The 21,824-nt window shown below is 36.3% G+C and overlaps 1 protein-coding gene across 5 annotated transcripts in view; it reads right to left on the minus strand.

The window, feature by feature from the left end:
* Window positions 1-1,351: 1,351 nt before the first annotated feature.
* Window positions 1,352-21,824, minus strand: part of SLC12A2 (solute carrier family 12 member 2) — a 52,636-nt gene continuing 32,163 nt past the window's right edge. For 4 of the 5 annotated variants that reach the window (XM_086869803.1, XM_023945072.2, XM_086869802.1 and 1 more), the window contains exons 11-27: window positions 19,811-19,918; window positions 19,075-19,198; window positions 17,783-17,884; window positions 16,413-16,568; window positions 15,583-15,682; window positions 14,689-14,800; window positions 12,720-12,860; window positions 12,412-12,518; window positions 10,561-10,640; window positions 9,119-9,256; window positions 8,418-8,465; window positions 6,806-6,922; window positions 6,484-6,595; window positions 5,932-6,018; window positions 3,846-3,981; window positions 3,526-3,593; window positions 1,352-2,794 (exon numbers count right to left, since the gene is read on the minus strand). In XM_086869803.1, coding sequence (XP_086725929.1) covers window positions 2,659-2,794; window positions 3,526-3,593; window positions 3,846-3,981; window positions 5,932-6,018; window positions 6,484-6,595; window positions 6,806-6,922; window positions 8,418-8,465; window positions 9,119-9,256; window positions 10,561-10,640; window positions 12,412-12,518; window positions 12,720-12,860; window positions 14,689-14,800; window positions 15,583-15,682; window positions 16,413-16,568; window positions 17,783-17,884; window positions 19,075-19,198; window positions 19,811-19,918 — 1,872 coding nt within the window. In that variant the 3' untranslated portion in view covers window positions 1,352-2,658. The remainder of the gene's footprint in view (window positions 2,795-3,525; window positions 3,594-3,845; window positions 3,982-5,931; window positions 6,019-6,483; window positions 6,596-6,805; window positions 6,923-8,417; window positions 8,466-9,118; window positions 9,257-10,560; window positions 10,641-12,411; window positions 12,519-12,719; window positions 12,861-14,688; window positions 14,801-15,582; window positions 15,683-16,412; window positions 16,569-17,782; window positions 17,885-19,074; window positions 19,199-19,810; window positions 19,919-21,824) is intronic. The other variant, XM_023945073.2, reaches the window with a different exon arrangement.

Consider the following 21,824-nt stretch of genomic DNA (forward strand, 5'->3'; position numbering starts at 1 on the left):
CCCATACAAAGGAACCTAATCTATAAGAAGGTATGAATTGCCATGTGTAAGTGATTTAATTTTCCACGTAATTAATGATGATTGGAACATAAGTAAATTTGGCATCAAAATCAAAGCAGGAGTTGGAGTGACTGCCACTGACTGACATCTTTTGCAGACAATTACCACAAACTGTTCAAATTTAAGTGAGCAAATAATCTTGGAACTTGCCCTCATGCCTAGCATTAGTGGACTCCTGAGAGTGCATGTGAAAAGCATCCTATGGTATTTCACAGACATGACCTTAACTATCCCCATTATGCATATTTAGATATACTTTATATAATTTTATACACATATATGCATGTATACACACACTTCATTTGGTTTCTGTGTTGTGTTACAGATCACAAGCAATGGTTTCCTGAATGGGCAAATAAACCTTTTTTAAATAAGTGTACCTGTGCACATTTTGTTTTTGTATTTTTATTTTTATTTTTTTTTAGATAGCAGCACTAAGTCCATGCCATACTGTCCATCTGCTCAAAAGAATGTTACCCACAAAACAAGGAGAAATGTGGCAATGATTCCCTATGCACAATGTGACAACCTTATCCCCTACAAAAACACTGTAAAACCTGTGATATTTATGTTGGTAAGTTTGATCCACATCCCCCCACCGGGAAGGAAACGTTTTTTTTTTGACCCCACACTGTCTGTCTTGTCTTACAATGTTTTATCATAACAAGCTGGGTTCATGCTGGCATCAGTTATCTCACACTTAGCAGCAAGACATGCATGTTTGTTTTTCTTAGAAGTTTTTCAAAAGTGAAATGATTCCATAGTCTCAAAAATCCAATTGACAGAAACAGCAGAAAAAAAAAAAAAAAGAAAAAAAAAAGGTTTTTTTTGCAGTTTACCAAGAACTTGACAACAGTGTACACTGCACAGTGTGTTTTTATCTTTAATCACAAGAAGTTGAAGCTCTATCTTGCCACACAATGATTATACTTTGTCCTTCAAAAGGAACAGTTACATTTCAATTTGATCCTGTATTTAGCAGAAAAAAAGGAAAAAAATCCCAAAAAACAAACCTCAAACAAACCAACCAACCAAAAAAAAAACCAAAAAACCAAAAAACCTTTTTCTGTGCATCCTTAAATGAAAGTTACTCACCCATTGGTAAACTGATCCAGTAGCATGTCCAATGCTAATATCAAAAGCTTGTGAAATGTTTTTAGGCAATCCTTTCTATCCAAAAAATATTAGGAATTTAAAAAATAGTTCACATTACTAACCTTTATACAAAGGCTCAAGTGAAATTTCTTTTGCAGGTGTTTGTAGCAGACTAAATAATGAAGTTTCCAAAATATACAATGAAAGGGCACACAAGACTGGCAGTTTCTTTATTGAACATAGAAAATGTATAAAGTAGGATGTATGGAATAGATCAAAACTGCTAGACGATCAAACCTGAGTATTATTCAATAAGACTAAACTCATTTTCTGACAACTGAATGAATTGACCTAAAAACATCTCCCCTAAGAACTCAGTGGTCCGTTTAACCATTTGTTGAAAAATGCGAGAGAACTGCAGCTTTTACATTTCATACTGGATAGCACAACTCCACATAGTGTTTACTGTTTTCTGTTAGATAGCATCACATTGCTTTTATTATCCCCATTCAAGCCTTAAGTCGAGTTTTGTTTCAAAAATAAGTTGAAAGTGACACTAAAACATAAGAGGCCAAGAACTAGGACAGGTCTGGTCTTTTATTTTCTTCTAATTTGCATTAAGATAAAAAGCCTCAAGCCAGCAAGATGAGCTTGATTTCACAGCAGAGCTAAGACTTAGAGGATATTACACTCTGCCAAGGCAGATAAAATTAGCTGTCTCAGACTACTGCCAAAGTAATACACATTGTCAAATTTGAGAAAAAAAACCCTCTCTTCAAGCAGAATTAATTTTGTTTTAACTGTTATAAAACTTAATGACAGCAAATGTCAGGGATTTGCTTTAGTTCAGCTGACCTGCCCCAATTCTCACCTTTAAATCTAACAGATGTAATAATAGAAAAAACAAAAACAAACGAACAAAAAAAAAAACCCCAACAAATCGAAAAACTTTCTGATGACAAAAAACATACAGTACTAAGAACTAATAGCTCAATGGAAGACTGAAAAGCAGCATTCATTTTTATTGTAATATGGAATAGACCAAAAACTAAAGGAAGTCTGATCGAAACTCTTAGTTGAAGGCAGATTTTGACATTCTATATAAATTTACAAAATAGGATGTATGGGTGAGATTTGGTTAATTTCAGAAGGCACCTCAAGGCTAAAAGGCTTTTATAAATCTATAATCCTTTCATTGATCAAAAATACAACATTTTATTGCTGCTATTCAAATAGCAAACAAAAAGCTCGTCTTGTTCTTCAGTCTAACAAGGAATCCTCCCCCATTAAGCAAGATTAAATTACAGAAAATATAGAATAAAACTGAAGATGTCACAACTTTAGAAATACAGTGACTTTCCTTGTGTGCTTTCAAGTCAGTGAAATAGTGAAAGAAGAGTCACTTTTTGCCTTTGTGATGTTAATGAGCGATAGACCACGGCAGTGCCTCTCCCTTGGGCACTGCAGTACCATTTCATCACAGCTGTGCCACCTGCAGCACTCTTAGGAATAGAAGGTGAGGACACTCTGATGATTCCCACGGACAAGGAGGATGGGTGGCAGGTCTTTAGAGAGAACTTCCAGCCAGGCCATGTACAGTGCACTGGAAACTGCCCCTTTCCGTGCCACTGGCAAGCTCCTGCAAGCCACAAGGGAAACAACTTTCACTGAGCAGAAAAACCTGGCCAGGTACAAGTCAGATCGTAATAAATATGACAGATGCTTACAGAAAGATCTAAATATTAAGCCAAATTCACTGATATTTTTAATATTTCCTCCCCCCTCAGAATTTGTATCTTAAACATCACAGGCATTTACATCTATTTCCCCCTCACTTTTGGCCTGTTAACACCATTTAATACCCAGGCGGCTTCATGCAGAATTCTCCTCAGCTGAGTACATTTTCCTCATCTTCAACATTTTAAAATATGGTAAGAGATCTGCAATCTGCCTCTTGCTTGTTCACACCAAAAGCAATCCTCCAAAAATCTCTGAGCAAGATAGTGACTTAATTTTATCTAGAGAGATCCTCTAGAAAAGGAAATCGAAGGAAGGACTTGAGAAAGAGGGGAGTAACTGCACACCAGAGGAGAAAGAATGTGACAATCCTGAGCTGCACCACAAACATAGGGGTGATCACCTGAAACAGCATCATCAAAAGCACAACATCAAAAAGGACATTTTATTCTTCAGCAAAATAGTGGCTCCATGCTTCCAATAAATAAATACAGCCAGCCCTGAAATCTTGAATATTTCTATACTTCTATGACAAGGCAGAGTTTTGTTCCTGATCTATATTTACATTTATATTCCAAATTACAGCTCCATATCAATTCAGGCACTACCAAAAAATCCAAATAATTTACTTACATGACAATTATGTTAGCTGTACTTGAATGTTCTTTCAGCAACTCGTTTAACCTAATCTGTCGGTAAGTCTGCAAATAAAAGGAAACTTGTTAGGAACAGCTTTTATTTAAAAACTACAAAAAATTCTTTTAAAAAAAGGGAAAATAATAAAAAAGAAAGACAGAACAGCCAACTGGAATGAGTAATTAATAAAAAGCAGGTACTTTATAACAAGTGCTGTGGATGAGAGAGAATAGCAGGAATTAACCAATTGTTATCACAACCACAAATGCAGCAGAAGGAAGTTTTAACTGATGTAACATTCTAAAAAAGCCCAGAACCTTTGTTTTGTAAAGCTCAAGCTCATTATCTGTTATCCTCCATGGTTCATCCTCCTTCATTTTATCTGCAACTTCTTGTTCTTTATCATCCTCATGAAGTCGGAAGGGCTCTATCATTTCCTCAAAAGCTGCAATACTGGAAGGATTAAATAAACAAGCATTAGAGCAGATAGGAATTTTTTATGTCAAAAATTATTTGAATATTGAAAATATTTTTAATAATTTTTTTATTATTATTTCAATAATTTTTCAGAAATTAGGTTTCATTGCTATGTAAAAACGAACTGAAGCTTTTCCTTCCCCCCCACCCTGTTGCAGTTAGAACATCAAATCAGCTTTTTGCACATGCAGACATTATGATTCAGCAAACAATCCATCATACAATTAAAGTTATACTCAGTTCAGAAATTCACCTCTAATTTTAAAAGCTGAACAGTATTATCCTTAAAAAGGGACAGTGACAATAACTAGGAGCAGGTTCTTCAGAACTAATGTTGAAGGAGGGAGTTTACATGCCACAGTAAAAAACCAGCTATCAAGTCTCATGCCACTGCTGTTAGGATTCTGACTTTGATCTTTTTACTTTGCTTCTTTTATCTCTTTCTGGTACAGTCCAGGAGCCACATTCAAATGAAAAAAGCACAGATATCCAACTTAGTCTTCCTGTTGCACTGGTAAGAATACGAATGCTTTGAATTTACCAGGACTTTAGAGCAGTAACTTCAGAAGAAAGCCTTCTGAAGATGAAGGAGGAATTAATTTCTGCTAGAAAGAACTCTTGTTATCCTACTTTTTTACCTACATTTCCTCCAGGAAAAACTCACATGACAAACAAAACATCTTCATAGCTACCTTTGGTGGTCTTTACTGTACAATGACTTCACCTTAACCATAAGGAAGAAAACAAATGTGATCTGCTCTTCTTTGGCTGAGCAAAAAGAGATCTAATAATAACACTATTATACAGCACAGCAACTGTTAAAAATAAATCTTCCTCCACTTGGCTTCCAGCTGTTTTTAATACCTAAATCGTATTTAGAAATATTTTGGATATATTGTGGGGAGGTATCCACAGAGACAGAAAGAAAAACCCTCTCAGAAGAAATAATTAATGGATCACTTCTATTAAACAAAAATAATTCCATGTGATTCTAGGATCTCAACTGCGATGCATAAATGGGTGCTACTCCATCAGCACTTACACCTTTCACAGCAGCAGGCTCCTGGAAGCTGAATATCCAAGAGCACCAGAGTGCCAGGAATAATTTGTTTCACTTTGTTTTAGTTGCTCAGTGTATTGCATACATTTAAGAAAAGACTATTAAAAAGGGAATAAAAGAACTGGTATTAACTTTAGCATTTAACCAAGTTCTGAAATAACACTTCTCTACTTTCCATGGTGTATCAAGACTTTCAGATAAATGCATGGCCATATAAAAGATATTTTTACAACTTCAGCATGCTCAAGAAGGCCTGAAGGGAAAGGAGGATAATGGCAATGGAAGATATTTTTAGATCATACACATTCTGTTCTAAATTTGTGCCAAAAGCTATCTATAATTAATGCTTTTTTGAACATGAAAGTAAGAAATATTGTATGTATGATCATTCCTGTGTCCATTAAAAGTCCAAGCAAGTTAAAAAAGGAAAAGGAAAAAAAGAAAGAAAACCCAAATCAGGCTATTTCAAGACCAAGCTTTGTTACACTAAAGTGTAACTAAAAGTTACACTAAAGTGTAACTAAAGTAAACTAAAGTTACACTAAAGTAGGACTTCATGAGATTCAGATCATTTAAGTTTTGGTGAATGTCTCTCTCTTCTTTAAGAGGACTGCTCAAGACAACTCAGTTTTTTAAAAAAATTCATTTCTCTGAATTCAGTATTACAATCTAAGGGCCAGAGCTTAAAAAAAAATACAGATTTCTATATTCTTGGACATGGGAATTATTGTTAATTAATTTCCCATAATTTTGTGAAACACTGAACAACACAGGAACTTCTGTACCTTAACATATGTAGGAAAGAATGAAATGTTCTATATTAAAGACAAATTCAATGAACAAACAAGGTATGTTCTGAGACTTACTTTTCTTTCTTTGGCTTAGTATTAATATCCCCAAGGACCATAATATCTGAGAAGTCTATCCGAAATTTGCTGAGCAGAGTAGCCATCCTGCATCAGAAAAAGAAGCCTTTATACATGATCATAATTTTAATTATTTCACAGGTTAAACAGATAAATGTTTGGTTTAAAAAAGCATTGGTTTGAGGAACAGGAAAAAGGCACCTCAAATGTAACAAGGACAATGATCAAACTGACTTGGCATATGATTATAAATCAACAACATGCTTTGGAAAATAAACCCAAACAGTTTTATGGCTTTAAAATAAAAGAGAAGCTCTCACTTGAAGATAATCTCAGAAAATACTTGAAAATAGCATCAGATAATATTGCAAAAACATTCGTTTGAGGTAACTCATCCAAAAACAATCTGGGGGAAACAAAACCTTTTTTTGAGAAAGGCAACAGAATATGATCACACCTCCAGCAAAGAACAAGTGAAATGAGGGAAGTAGGAAGAGAAAATAATCCAATGCTGAATTAGCATTTGAAATGGCATTTTTAAGGCAAACTTACGCTCTTCTGTCATGATCAATCCTGTTTATTTTTCCACCAATGAACACCCTGATCTTGCAGTCCTTCCACTTCTTCTTGGTGGTGATAAGGTAAGGAATCAACAGTGTCAAACCTGTGTTTTGGGTAGAATTTGAGACAGATTAAGAAAACTGCACTTTGTTAAATAATACAGTTAGATTAGATTATAATCCAGATTATAGACTTTACATGAAATGACTGACAGGTATCTATATTTATTAAACAACTAATACAGAATTACTCCAATAATGATTTTTTTTTTTTAATCAACATTTGAAGCTTTTTAAATTATAAAGCACATTACCTCCATCATCAAAGAGCCACCAGACATCAATATTGCTCTTGCCTTGTTTCTTCTGGAACTGAGAACTGGCATCAAGAAGTCTTTGGTCAGCCAAATTTAAAGGAGAGCTCTTTGAATCTGGAAAAAAGATATGGTGAAATTTTGGTTTTGAAGCATTTTACTTCATCACTTTGAAAATCATCAAATGCAACTTCTTAGTATTTTGTGATATATCTACTTTTAAATTAAAATTTTTCCCTTACACCCCTCCTCAACCCAACTCCAAATTTTGACTGACTGGATATAAACTGAACTGGCTGTATTTAGAATGTCTACAGATTCAATTTCAGCAGCTGAAGTCATTTAGCAGGCATCTGAGAAATAAAAAGATGTGTGAGGTCTTTACACAGACATTTGCCTGGACTATTTAATTAACTTTGCTCCAGAGCTTTAGACTGGAGCAATCTGTACTCTACCTCTTGCAACTGACAGAAATTTCCCCTAAAAATATGTAGGTAGCTGATTTTACAAGTTAAAGTCATGTCCTAAGCAATTCTTTCCTTAAATCCAGTTTTTTGAAGAATGTGGTGAAATTAAAAGCTATTTATGCATATTGGGTCGTTTTGCAGAAAGTACTGTTTTGCCTAACAAAGTTATTTGATTTACTGAGACAATAATAGCAATTTTAGTTAGAATAATATAGATCTTTTCTCTTTGAACTGCAGAGAAAAAACCCTATCCTCTTTCTCTTAATTAAAACCTCAGTCTGAACAAGAGCCAGGAGTCTGACATTTGTCTCTGTCCTTATTTTATCAGGAGTTTTTTAAATTTAGAGCACATCTGTGACTGATTTACATTAATATACTACTTTATTGCATACTGGGACTTCTTCCAAACTGCCATCTTGTGCTTCAAGATATAATCTCACTTTCCATTATTAAAACACAAAAGCTTCTAGCTGCTGAAATTACAAAGAGAATGTCAAAACAGTTCAGATGAATTGCAGTTAAGGCAAAAAATACCTGATCAACTCGGAACAAGTCTGAAATAAACGAGGAAGTGAAAACTGCTCAGGTGATTTCTCAAAATGCTGATTTGAAGGACTACTTTGCATTGTTTCAACATGTTCACCTCACTGAGCAGCTGTACTGAGCCTTAATTTTCAGGATATTGAACTGTTTCCAAATGACAGAGCAACAACCATGACTTTGGAAGATACACTGAATAAACTGAGAGCATTTCCACTACACCATCAGATGCTATTTCCTGAACCAAGCAAGGACCCAGACAGACACCTGACACAGAACTGAGAAAGCAGAAAGGTCCTGAACACATTTCAAATGTTACTTTAAGAGAAGAGCTTTTTAGTTTTCATTTTTTAAAAATTCCAACACTTATGCACAATCCTTTCTCAGCAGCAGCTTCTTCTGGGAATTTCCACAATGTTGCTTTTTTTTTCACAGCCTAGTCCCTAAGGATGAAGCAATTCTAAAGCAGATATGAAGAAACAAATAAACATTGCATGGTTGGTATTTTCCCCTCTGGTACTTAGGTGTAGAAAGAATTACAAAAGGAAAACTGAAATCAACAATGTAAAAGAATGATTTAACACAAAAAGATGGAAAATGCCTGCCTTTATTCAACAGTGGCTGTGTTGGAGTCTTTCCATCCTCATCCTCCTCTGGAAGGTGTTTGAAGATACAAAATGAAAAGGTTAATTTCATTTGTGACATTAATGAACACAATACAAATGTAAATTTAAAAAAAAAAAAATTAGAAAATAAAGATGTGAAATGAAGCAGTTTTTTTGCACGGAGAAAAGCACGCAAATGCAGTCTACCAAATCCTAGGATTCACCTGTACTTAAAAAAATTTATATATACCTCCACTACCCATCTAACTATTAAAGTTTTTACTTTATAAGAAAAGAGTAAAGTTGTTTACTGTCATGTCAAAGTCTCTTGAATGATTTGTATTTGTTACTATGCACGTAGTATTCAAGTCTGAGATGAACAAATCTCCATAAATTTAGCAACATTCCAAGCACTCCTAACATACAGATGTGGAGCACAATCCTCAAGCATTTTTTACTGTCTCTCAAGCTCAGTAACAAAAAAAAAAATCCATTTTAAGTCATTGCCTACCACCTGGTTTATTTAGGGGTCTTGAAACAAGTATTTATTTTACATCCTGGTAAGATCTGAACCAAAGTACTGAAGAGATCAGACATCAACATCTATTCTGGAGACAAAAAAAAACCCCCTAAATAATCCCTGGGCAGAATGAGAGGGTGGAAGAGTGAGAATTCAATCTTCTCTGCTAACTAGCAGTTACCTTTGCGTGGAGTGGGAGTTCTTTCACTGGATGATGGAGCAAAAGCTATGGAGGTGTCTGTCTCAGACTTCTTGCTGTAATCCACTTTTACTATGACATCCTTGGTGCAGGGAGACTTCTCTTGGGATGACAGCAAATCTTTGTAAAAAGCAAAAAAAACCATTAGGATGCAATGAATTGTTACAAACACCACAAACAGAGGTATGTGACTACACTGACTGGGTTTAATATCAACTACATCCTGCTGCAACAGTTACACCACAGCAAAGAGGGCAGGAGTGGGGAAAAACAACACAAAAGTATTCTGTGAACTTCTTCAGAGCAAAAAGAGGCTCTCCCTCTGAGCAGAGCTGTCATTTTCTGCTGCTTTCTCAGGTTGTGGCTGCTGACTGCATGCCCAGAGTCTAAAAACAGAGCTCAGTAACACTGTGGAACTACAACCAGAAGAGGGGGGGAAAAAAAAAAATCACTTGGTGAAACGATTTCTGCTTTTAACTCCAAGAGGAAGACGAGCCTTAGGCACAGCACAGACCAAGTGTGTCTGTCTCACTGCCAAGCCTTTTTCCCAGGTTTGCCTCTGTGCAAGAGCTGTCAGAGCTGAAGCAAACTCACACAGTCCTCAGTGGGTACCAAGATCCTTCTGACACCTTGGTGCTATGTTCCCAGTTTTCTCAGCAGTGTTGTTTCCACACTGCAGGTTCACTCCTTGCCATTTCTCACCCTCCTCTGCCCCTCCTGCACATGGTGGCAAGGCTCTCTGACTCTCTCCAGATACTAGAACATTCATCTTTTCCAGTAAAGGAACCTCCTCCTTCAGGGGGATGCCCCTCCTTGTGTCACTTCTCCTCATGGTAGCAGCATTGTATGGAGCAAGCCACAAACAAATTCCAGATTATCAAATCAGGACAGCTGCTCCAAAGCTCACGGGCTTGGAATTTAACTAAAATCACACCATTCCACTTAAGAACACTACTCAAAAAGCATAGCCAAGTCTTCCACACAGAAAACCTCCCCCAAATTTGAGGCAGACTACTCAGAGTCCCTAAACTAGTCTGTGTAGGGGTTGGCAACCCACACCAAAATCAATGGCATTCCTGTACATTGTGGTATTTGCTGCGATTTTCACAATTTCTGGGCTTGAGCCCCAAATACTTGATGCCAACTTGCCAGCATGACTAATCAGTTTCAGGAAAGCAGCAGATCTTCTGGAAGAAGCTCTATACAATTTAAAATACAAAGAGGTGAAACACAGAAGAGCCAAGTTCTGCTGCTGATCATGGGTTACTATCTTATTACTTATCACTAATTTCACTGAATTTTACTGTACCACAACAGTGGTGTTTTGTTGATTTTTCTTACTGAGCTTCAATATTTTTCAGAATGAAGTTTCAGAAGGGAATTAGAACAGAAAAATTCACCAGATGTAACAAAGTAAGTCATACCTTGGCCCTGAAGGTGAGAAATGTCCAGGCCCTCCTTGAGACGAATGACAACTACACCATACTGAACATCAAAGGCATCACTAAACAAAAGGGACAAAAATATTTTACAGCTTTTCCTTTTCCAAGTGAAAAATGCACCCTCCCTGAACAAATTCCAGTGATTAAGCACTGCCACTTGAAGTCCCAAATTACAAATTTGCTTTAGAATGTCAGTTGCAATTCCAAAACATTAACTGAACATCATTTTAGGAAAAAATAGTATTTAGAAAGGATACCTATTCCTTCTCCTCCCTCTCTCCACTATGTAAACAGTGATTGAATAAAATTAATGTGAATAGGTCACTCAAGTTCTGCACAAATAGTAAGAAACACCAAGACATACAGATTTTTATCTCCATCCATCAGAAAAGGGATTTGAGTAGATCTCTTTCATCTGAGAACTAAAGATTTCTGATGTCTTTCCAAAACTCTGGGGTATTAAAAACACCTAAGATGATGTAATTTAATATAAAATTAACTGTAAGCTAGCTATAATGTGCCTAGCCCCATTACATCTGATAAAGCTGAAACTCACTCCAGTCAAAAATAAAGAGGCAGAACTTCATTACTGTAGAAAAGAGCTAAAACCCTGAATAAATTGGAGAAAAAGTAGAGTAAAATTAGTAATAATCCCACCCCCAAAATATAAGACTGGAAAAACACAAACTTAACCACATCACACAGTTTGCATTAGACATGAATCACCACCCTTTACATACAAATAGCTTGTTCATTACAACCATAAATCAGACAACTCCCTCCCATATCATTTCCATAGACAGAAATTTCTCAGGATTTCACTAATTAAACTCTTCCCTTTAGAAGCAGTAAGACTTGATTAGAAATGTTTGAGGTATCAATGTAGTCTATAATAAGTGCAAGAAAAATTGAGGTTGATTTACGATTTGTTTTGTCTATTAGTGAATATTTTAATTTCATTATTTAATGTGTTAGATTTGTAGAGATTAGATGTGTTTCTATTGTGTGCTTCAGAAACTTTTAGTTTTCCAGAATTACATTTGACCTGCAGTTATTACCTCCTGAGGTTTCTTTAGGGATGTGGAGAACCACATGACTTGCTGACCTTGACAGATCTTCCTGCAAAAGCCATCCCAAAATAAAATAGGAAAAAAAAAGAAAAACTAACCAACGTGTTTCCTTATTTTTCCACTGTATTTGGTGCCCCTGCTTTTCTCAAGACCTGGGTGAGATGACCTTTTTTTGTCCTCTTCTAATATCTGCCTGTAAAGCCTAAAGCCTCATCCTCTCTCTTTTAAAAGCATAGAAAATGAGAAATACAAAGCAGAAAGGAAATGGGTGAACCAGCACTTCAGCCGAACACAAAAACCTCTGTGTAAGTAAAATAAAGATTGTTTTATTTTCCTTAAGTATTTGGGTAGCAGCACAAATTACTCCATTAAATTTTTCAGCCACAACTGGTGTGCTTTTCAATACTGTCAAGTTACTCTGGGATTTCCTTTCTCTTCTCCTTTCTGTATTTGCCTGGGTGTCAGGGCTGTGGGTCTTGTGAGTGAAATATTTCTCCTCCTTTTTGGACAGCAGCTCCCAAACCTCAGACCTCTGCCACAACTCTTTTAGATATAGAAACTTATTATGGAGATTTCTAATCTGCTTAAACTACAAAGACTTGCTTATTAATTTCCATTTTAGAAAAAAAACCCAAGGTATTAAAGACTTCTGAATGGAAAATCTAGGTCCACTTGAAAGAGACTTCATGTAACCAAGATCTTTCTTACTACCAAACATACTGAAATGGAACATAGCAGCTAAAACTTTTTATTTTCTACTTACTGGAATAAATTGATATAAGTTTCAACATCTCTCATATCACCTTGTCTCCAGTTTTTCTTAAATCCAACAACAAGGGTGTTAGGTCTCATTCTACCCAAACCAGCAGCCTAAGAAGAACAAGAAATATTTTATAACATGACATGTTAATGACACAACTAAAGGCTCTATTTTCTGCTTAAAATAACAATAAGGTAACTTTTCATCAAAGCTTTAAGGTAATTTTGCAAAAGGAATGTATTTCAAAGTATAAAGCCCCTTCTGATTTTGATGTGCATCTTGAGCAGTTCAACTTTTTTTTTTTTAAATACCTGCATTAAGTATTGTCCTCCATCCCTCAAGTCCTCTGCATGCACTGGTGCATAGAAAGCTTTCATCTTGTTTTTTATTAGCCATCGCTGATATTTAGCCAAATCAGTTGACAGCTCCTTCATGGCTTGCCTCCGAGGACCCTTTCAAAAAAAAAAGGGAACAGTAAGATGGGAGGGAACAAGAATCAGGAATATGAGTAATGGGAGCAAAACAGCCCCTCCCAATTTTTTAATGTCACTGCTAGAAACTAATTCGAACTCAGAGAACCTCAAAACATGCTTGCACACTATCAAAACCACCCCAAACCACAAAATACCAGGCATTGTCAGCAGCAGAAACTGGGAAACTTTTACCATTTTAAGTAAGAGGGTTGCTCAAACTTTAGCAATTTTGTTCCTGCAGAGCACAACCCTCTTCCCCAGGGGGTGGCATAAGCTCGTCTTCCAAAGCATTAACACAGTTTAAATAGAAAAGGGCTTTGTAAAGAAATATACACAGATGCAGGATGACTTCATATTACACTTTATGGCAGTGTTTGTATCTTGCAGTCAAAGTCACCTCCTCTTTAAATACTTCCTTTATGTTATTTCTGTTGGGGTGAATCTTTTGTGCTCCTCCAAGACATCAAAATGCAGAACACAGGACGAGGTATAAGCAAGAACACAGCAGCCCAGTTTTTGCAGAAGGACACAGACTCAACCAAATGGTCAAAGCTACTGAAGAATGAGGTAGTGCCACCCTTCCTCTAAGAAAGTAATTTTAAATAGGGAAAGGATATGCTCCCCAAAAAATCTTCAGAGTTGTTTTCCTACAAGAAGGATGACAGCACCTTATTATTTTCTGTATAGCCCTACAAAGGTAGTGATTGTATCTGTGATATCTCCCTAGCATTACTCAGTTTGTCCTTCATATTCACTGAAATATTAAGTTTATATTAAAATATTAAGTTTATATATAAGACAGAAATAAAAAGCTTAAGACATAGCATCTGTATGTGGACTGCATTAACCTAATTTGCTCTAATCTATTCATTAGATTAGAAGCAAGTCACACTCGGTAAGTGTAATAAATTTAAACACATTTAGGAGTATCCCTTGTTTTTATTCAGCCTTTCAGGTGCGTCACTGTACCTGCAGCTAAATGGAATTTTTGGTACAGATCACTCTATGACAGCCACCCTACATCTCAATCAGCACAACTCATGTCAAGATGATTTTGAAGGGAAGTTACTTGAAAATTGCTTCCTTCCCACCATCACAAAACCACTCAAGTTTGCCACAAAAGACACTAAGTAGTAAAAACTGTTAGAATTATATCCTTGCAGAATCACCCCCACAAAACCCCCCCCTGCAAAAACTTCCTCACTTGATATTCTGACAAAAACACCCAGGGATACTTAGTGAAGTATCAGGGGCTGGTCAGAAGGGGAAGAGGAAACACCTGACAATTAAATTAGTCTGATAAGTGAAAGAATAAAACGCTATTTGGAAGGTTAAAAGCGATTTTTAGCTATTGGCTAAACTGATACTGACTTCCCTGCTCAAGAAATTTCTTTTCTCCCAGGATTCTTAGGAACTCTACAAGGGAATCGATCTCCCAGTGTTCACTTCAATCAGAAGTAAAAAGTCCTTCAGCATTTAAGCATCAAATTATAAAGGTACTGAGTTTTTTACAAATTTTCCCCCATAGTACACCTAACTGGAATAAATGCATAATTTGCCTAAATGATTACCTATACATAAGCAATACTTACCAGTACATCTCTTTGTGCACTTTTTAGTGTCTAATGATGCTTTAATTAAAAAAAAAGCCACAAAAAACAAATCCAAAATAAATAAGCAAACCAAAGCGTAAACATAAACCAGAAACAAATTCAAACAGGTTAAATCAACCAAACCAAACCCCAGAGCAGAGAGAAGAAAACCACCACCAAGATAAATTTATAAAGTAAAGACAGAATAAACTTACCATATGTACATGGCCACAGATCATCAAGCCCACATTCTTGGTGAAAGCATGGACGAGGTGAAGCAAAGCTGGACGTGCATTGGGAGCACCTGTCATAATTAAGCACTGAGGTCTAGAATTATGAGGGGAGAAAAAAATGAAGATTGGAATTAGAATTAATCTTTTTTATTAACAGAAAAGTTTCTTCATAATACTAGCCATAACAACATATTCATCACTGCAAATGTAATAGCCTCATCCACTTCTATGAGACTACTTAAGAAAAGATCAGTTGTTACCCAAATGTCAGCAGATCTATGACTAATTGCATAAAAATTCAGCAATCTCATTAAATTTGAAAATCTACACATTTAAGAAGTTCAAGAACAGATTTTAGACAAGGCTAGGTCAGAGGGATTAAGTTTTTCTTCCCCACTGGTAAATCACATCCCTTGAATTTTGTAGCTTAGATTCTTCTGTGCCCAGCAGAAATACTGGAATCATAAGCTCATTTTTGCATTACTTTCCTTCAGAAGGCAGAACTAACCTAGTGCAAGGAAGTCAAAGGCAACTTTTAAATATATTTTAAAAGAGGAAGTGTCCAAACTTCAAAACTCATTGCAGGCCATCATTATTCAAAATCATAATACATAATATCATATGAATTCCCTAAAATAATCTCCCTCAATAATCTCTTTAGCTGCTCCACTTCATTTTCATGGATGCTTTGTTGAAAACCAGGTTGCTGCCAGGTTCTTCATAACCTCAGAGGATGGCAATTGTGCTAAGAATCCCACTCAAATCTGTAATTCCATCTACTTGGATGTATCACAGGAGATGAAACATGGAATTTTGGAAACCTTAACAGCAACACTCGTGCTAGTGAACACAGAATTCCCTGTCTTTAAGTGTCACCTGAAGTTTTTCACATGATCTTCCACTCCTGAGAGCCGAATGGAATGCTGCAGTGCGTTCAGGTAAGTCAAGGCTTGAGTTGAGGATCCCCAGTTCACATCTGTTCAAAGATTGGAGTGTGCATTATTATTTACAGCTGTCCACTGTAAAACTGCATGATCACAAAATGAATGCTAGGCACTGACTAAACCCACTAGTTAAGCTACACCTTGCTACATTTTATCCAATACTAGTCAACAAACCCTACAGCTTAATAAGAAATTATATTTAAATATAACTTTTTCTGTAGAAGTTTCAGCAAGAAGGTTAAGGAAGGGAATATCTGACTTTTTTATCCCCACATTTCGAAGACCATAACAGCTTCACAGGCAAAAGATTACCACTTGAGGAAAAAATGCTGAGTTATTTTATACCACAGCAAAGGAAAAACTGTATCTCAAAACACTGCCTTAAAGCCAGTTACATTCAGTGACAATCTGCTAGATTAAGCAGATCCTTTCAGATTATTATTTTTATGAGGAAAAGGAACACTCCACTATCATCTTTTTGCTCCCACACATATCTCTTGATACCTGCAATGCATTTACCATTTTCCATATCCACCTTTTCCTCCAATTCTCATTTGGACATTTATGCCTAAGTGATACCTTCATAATATGGGAGGAGGGGGAACAGCAGTGACTACGCAGGCAAAATTCCATTTAATTACAACAAAAGAAATCTGTCTAGTGGTCCAAACAGAAAGAAGTTGCTGGGGTTTTTCCCTGGCAAGACCATCACTTTTTCCCTTCCTTCCCCCCTTTAAAACCAAAAGAAGCCCCTACACATACCTGGTTTCTTGTAAGTGACATAGATGTAAAGCCCAAGGACTATGACATAGGTTAGAAGTGCTGCCCACCAGTTAATGACAAACATTACAATGCAGCACAGAATAGCTCCAACCAGAGAAATCCACATGTTGTAGTATTTGAAAGCAGGGCGCCAGCCTAGCCAAAATTTTGGAGGGTAGAAAAAAGAGGGGGGGAAATTAATTAAAACAACACTACAAGAGAAGGAAGGCACTGCAATTTTTTTCCTTCCCTTGTATTCTGCATCCATTCCATGTGAACACATGAGTCTGAGTGAAGCAAAAAATGCAGACTGGCACATTTATGCTTTCCATTTTCCAACACCTTTCAGATGAATTTATATCTTACAGATATGTAAATGCTCCTAATTTTGCCCCCTAAGAGCACAGCTCAGAAGGGAAGTTTGAGGATGTCTGTGGCAGTATGTCTGTTCAGTCAGGCTCCAGGAACTTTCACCAATAGCCTTGCCTGGCATTCAGTTTCTCCTTTCAAAGGTAGTAAAGCATAAATCATTGTCTCATACTTCAGTTTCTTACATACTACTCTTCTTAGTTGTGCACTTTTACTGCTTTCACACAGAAATTCTCACTAGATTAAAAGGAAAGGTATAATCCAAACAGAACTTGGGTACATCAAAATATTGGACTGCCAGTGTTTTACATTTTTTGCCACAAATTTATCCAAAATCAGGTATACACAAGCACACCTCCATGAACACATCCAAAATTAACCAGTGTATTGGATTATTAAAGTTACAACTGCTGTGCAAACTGTTATACCCACCCTCTGAGAAGAAAAAAAATAAATCTACCAGTAACTTAAGAACCTTTTAAGGGAGTTACTCCAAGTGCAACTGCATGTGGACTGGGTATTATAATGTACATCTGTTCTGCAGATACCAGGTTTTGGCTTATTCTTGTAGTTTAACCAACCTCCCACACTAAAGACCATAAAAATGTGGCAATGCCACCAGCAGTGCCTGTTTCTTCTGAACTGGAAGATGAAACACATTAACAGAAACTGAAGACAACAAAAGGGTGGTTTGACAGCACCAGCTATTGAATTAGCAAAAAAGCTTTCTTCCTGAGTTTCTGAATGAAGTCTGAATTATCTTGTGGTCCCTCAGCAAAGATGACAAAATTAGTAGCCCCCAAGCCCCACTGGATCACCCACTTCTCAAAATATCAGAAGACCCATGAATACAACATACTCAGCTTTTAATACCATGAGAATCAAATATGAATCTAATAGTTTAACTAAACCTCTGTTTATTTTCAAATCTTTTAAACTGTATTTATGCATAAAGGAATTGCAAGGCTGACCTCCCACCCCTAAAATGTAGTTGTTCCTACCTGGAGATTTTGCAAGAGAAGCATGGAATACAGAGAAGTTAATCAAGGCATATGAGGCCAAGAAGAAATTAGAAATAATTGGAGCAATGACATTCAGTTCAGCTGTAAAATGGGAATAAAAAAAAAAAAAAAGGCAAGCTGTTATCAAAGGTATCATCCAATGGCTTTGCAGATTACAGAGTAAAAATTCTGCTACAAAGAATCTTGTTTTCTGATAAAATCTAAGGAAATGCAGTGTACCCTTTTTGCTGACAGAGCTTTATGTCAATGATCTCCTATTTACTAAATTATATTTTAACAGTTAAGGAGTGCAGCTTTCAGTTTCAAAAATATAAGCACTACCAAGTGTTTTAGAAGCACCCTAGAAGCACTACATTCTTTCTCAAGATCATTAATTGAGAAAATTTCATTCCCAGCAGGGCTTGGATCAGTGAACAAACATACTGGGTTCTGAAGAATGCCAGAAGATTTTAATGCTATAGACCAACACCATCACAACAGTGATGCTTACATGCTTTTCAGTGAGAGGGAAAAACCTGATACTCTCTCCTCAAGGCAGCATGGTACAAAACATTTGTATGTGTACTCTCACCACCATTAAAACTTTAAAAAAAAGTGATCAAAATGCAGATGTGCCATCCTAGTCTGCAAGTTTCTAGTTGGAATCAAGCTTCCAGTCAGCATGGGTCAGTAGGGACCCCATGGGTGTATCTCTGCCTCAAGCAGATGTGGAGGAAGGAGGACAGAGCAAATTGGGAAAAGAAGTTTAAAGCACTGGCACAGGACTCATAGATGGACACAGCACAATTAGTTTGCCACCTGCAGTGAACACATGTAATTAATTATACCTAGACAACCTTCAGCAACAGCAGTGTCAGCACTCAGCTTTACCATTTGTGACTTAACAGAAAAGCACATTTTAAACAGTGTTGCTCATGAAAGTTTGTATTTTACTGAAGCTCTCTGTCATTATTAAAAATCTGAAATGAACATTCATATTTACAGGGAGTTGACACTGCCTCAAGCAAAGGATGTATTTCTATTGACTGATAGCACCTAGAGACAAATACCTATGGTTAAAAAGAGAAGTGCAGTTAAAATTTACTGCAGTTCTTGACAAAGTTGTTATCTAGAAGATAGGAGAAAGTAAGCTTCAAAATAACCAGATTTGCTGGCTTAGAATTAATCTGTGCATTAGATCTCTAGTACCCTGTCAACAAGTTCACAGCATTTATTGAAATGCTTTCAAAAGGACAAAAGGAGATTGAGATTTACTGAAATTTCAAACTAACCAATTAGTATGAATCCAAGAGCAATTAAAAATGTTAGAATATATCCTCTCAGTGGTTCATTGTTCTTCCCATAGCCTTTAGCAAACATCTGAAATCCTGGATAAATGCTGTCCTTGCACAAAGCCTAAGAGGAAAAATAATAATAAAAAAATAAATCAAGGGTCAACATGCAATTTGCTCATGCCATCTTCCATTGCATACGATCTTTCTGAACATTTACTGATAGTTTATAACCATCATGGAGCTAATTACATTGTCAACTGTTTTTGCATCTTGACATTTTGCGTTTCCACTATTCTATCCTTCAGTAATGTGCACCTGCAAGAAGCAGCTTTGCTCTTTTGTAATTAACTGTCTGTTTTACTTGACTACTGTCTTACAATCACAAAATGTCTCTTTTTACAGACCTTATTTTCTAAGGAAGTGAAAACTTTGCCCAATATACACACTAGTTCTCTGCATCAATAGAACTGATTCCCACCAAACTTTTTTTAACCCAAATAAAGACAGAGAAGGAGATTCAATAGTTAAAAATAAGGTAAAAGAAAACACACTCAGGAACCTCAAGAAATGGTAACAACTGTTCTCCCACTCTAAACAACAGGTAAATATTAGAACAAATGGCTGATGTCATCTGATATGGATTACAATGGCAGTATGTCAGAGTCCCCTTCCAAAAACAATGACACAAAATTAATCATTCTTCAAAGTATTGCTGTTTTCTTCCCTTACTTACCTGGAAGATCTTAGGGGCACTCACAAGAGATGCTAATGCAGATGACAGGGTGGCTGAGAAAATACCTGCAGAAATCAGTGGTGCAAATCCTGATACCATGCTCATGACCTGAAAAACAGTAATTTTTTTTTTTTTTAAATATGTGAAAAAGTACACTACACAAACAGATGGCACCATTAACTACACAAAGAGAAAAAAAAAGAATACTATGCACTCTTCACTTAAAAGCTGAGTATCATACATTCATATAAATGAATGAGCTAGGCACAGATCAGGGAATATAAATGCATCCTGATCTCAGGACGAGATGGTGGCTTTTCACACAATTTGAAGCTCAAATTATCAAGGGCAGAAGCCTTCATGGACTCCTAAGAAGATCAGGAGGAAGTAATGGAAGAAAAATACTTTGGAATGTGTTACATATTTCAACTAACCTATTGCTGACTAACATGGTCTCAGAAAGCCCAAGTGATTAAACAAGTGGGGAAACTGGGGAACATCAATGAAAGTTCATTGTCTTTTGTCATAATCTTCATCATTTTAAGTTAGGCTTTTTTTCCCCAGTCAAAACCACAAGATCAAGACAAACTTGCTTCCTATCTCCCCAAGATCAAATCCCAGCACATCTCTCTAATGTCAGTGACAGAAGTCAAACATGCAATCCTCGATAAGCTGGATGAGTAATGAGCTGATGCCCTCCAGTACCTCAAAGGGATTTTAAAAAAGAAGGAGCTTATAAAAAGTAAATGCCATCCATGTCCATGGCATGTGAATTAGAAGATCTTCTTTAAGGTCCCCTGCAACCTAAACCACTCTATGACTCCACTGTTCTACTGATTATTTCTGTACCACAGCTGCATCCAGCTTTGCATCTGTCATGTGAATTAAGATACACAACTGTGTAATTAAAAAACATTCACAGTTTAATTGAATATTTTTCTTTACAGAAAAAAAAAAAGCCAAAGTTGCTTTAAAACAGCCATTGCTGAAGAATTTTAGTCAACAGACAAAACCTAGCAGGGTGTTTTTCAAGTACAATGTGGCTCTGCATCATCTGCACTGCTTACTCACCTTTTTCACCCTGGAAATCTCATTTAAATTTTCAGCAGAGCAACTGAAGGAAGGCAAGAAAAAACATACAGAAGTCTACTGTTTTAAAGTTACTGTCACCTGAAATTGCAAAATCTTGCCTAAATAAATCTTACTAAGTCAGATCCTCTCAGACATAATGTATAGATGATTGATGAAGTTTTGTTCATTAGGGCTAGTGAAAAAATGGCAAAATTTAGTGGATTTCTGCTGATCAGACTGATAAAGACTGCTGGGTCTCTCAGTCAGCTGAGTCTGTGCAGTACATCAGGTTTCACTGGTCAGTTCAAGGCATGCCTTGCTTGAGATTTTAATAAACAGAAGTTGCAAACAACAAGAGTGAAGTATCTGTCAGAGTAGTGTAACAAATAAAGGAGAGAATTTCCTGAAGCCTATTTGCAAGTTTATAGAAAGAAAAAAAGGCATGCCAGGCCTATAATCACCGAGAGTAAAACTAACAACACATCTATTAAGCTATCTCTCCTATGCCCCAGTTTAATTTAAGTTTATGAGCAACAGAAAAAGTTACAGCTTTACAAGGAACTTTCCAATAAGCCTACATTATGTTACAGAATAAAACTTAAGGGTGTAAATGCTTTCCTATGACTGTAGAAACTTTTGCTACAGCAACATAATAAACAGGTGCAGAATAATTTTTACAGTAACAATATGTAATTTTTTTTCCCTGACATGGATGGCATAATCAAGCTTCCCTCATTACAGAGGGAATCTGTGTACAGGTCTCCATCACTCTTCTTCCCATATGTAAAACATTTTTATTTTGATGCCTTCACTTTATTACGCTTGCCTCAACTTATTTGCTTGTGGAAACAGATTCATATTTTACATTCTCTTTCTAGGTTCTGTTCAATGCCTCCAATTACTTACACTGTTTTTTGCCTATTACACGTTTTATTTTACAAAT

The sequence above is a fragment of the Cyanistes caeruleus genome, chromosome Z (genome assembly GCF_971803275.1).
Source record: "Cyanistes caeruleus chromosome Z, bCyaCae1.hap1.1, whole genome shotgun sequence".
Classification (NCBI taxonomy): Eukaryota; Metazoa; Chordata; class Aves; order Passeriformes; family Paridae; genus Cyanistes; species Cyanistes caeruleus.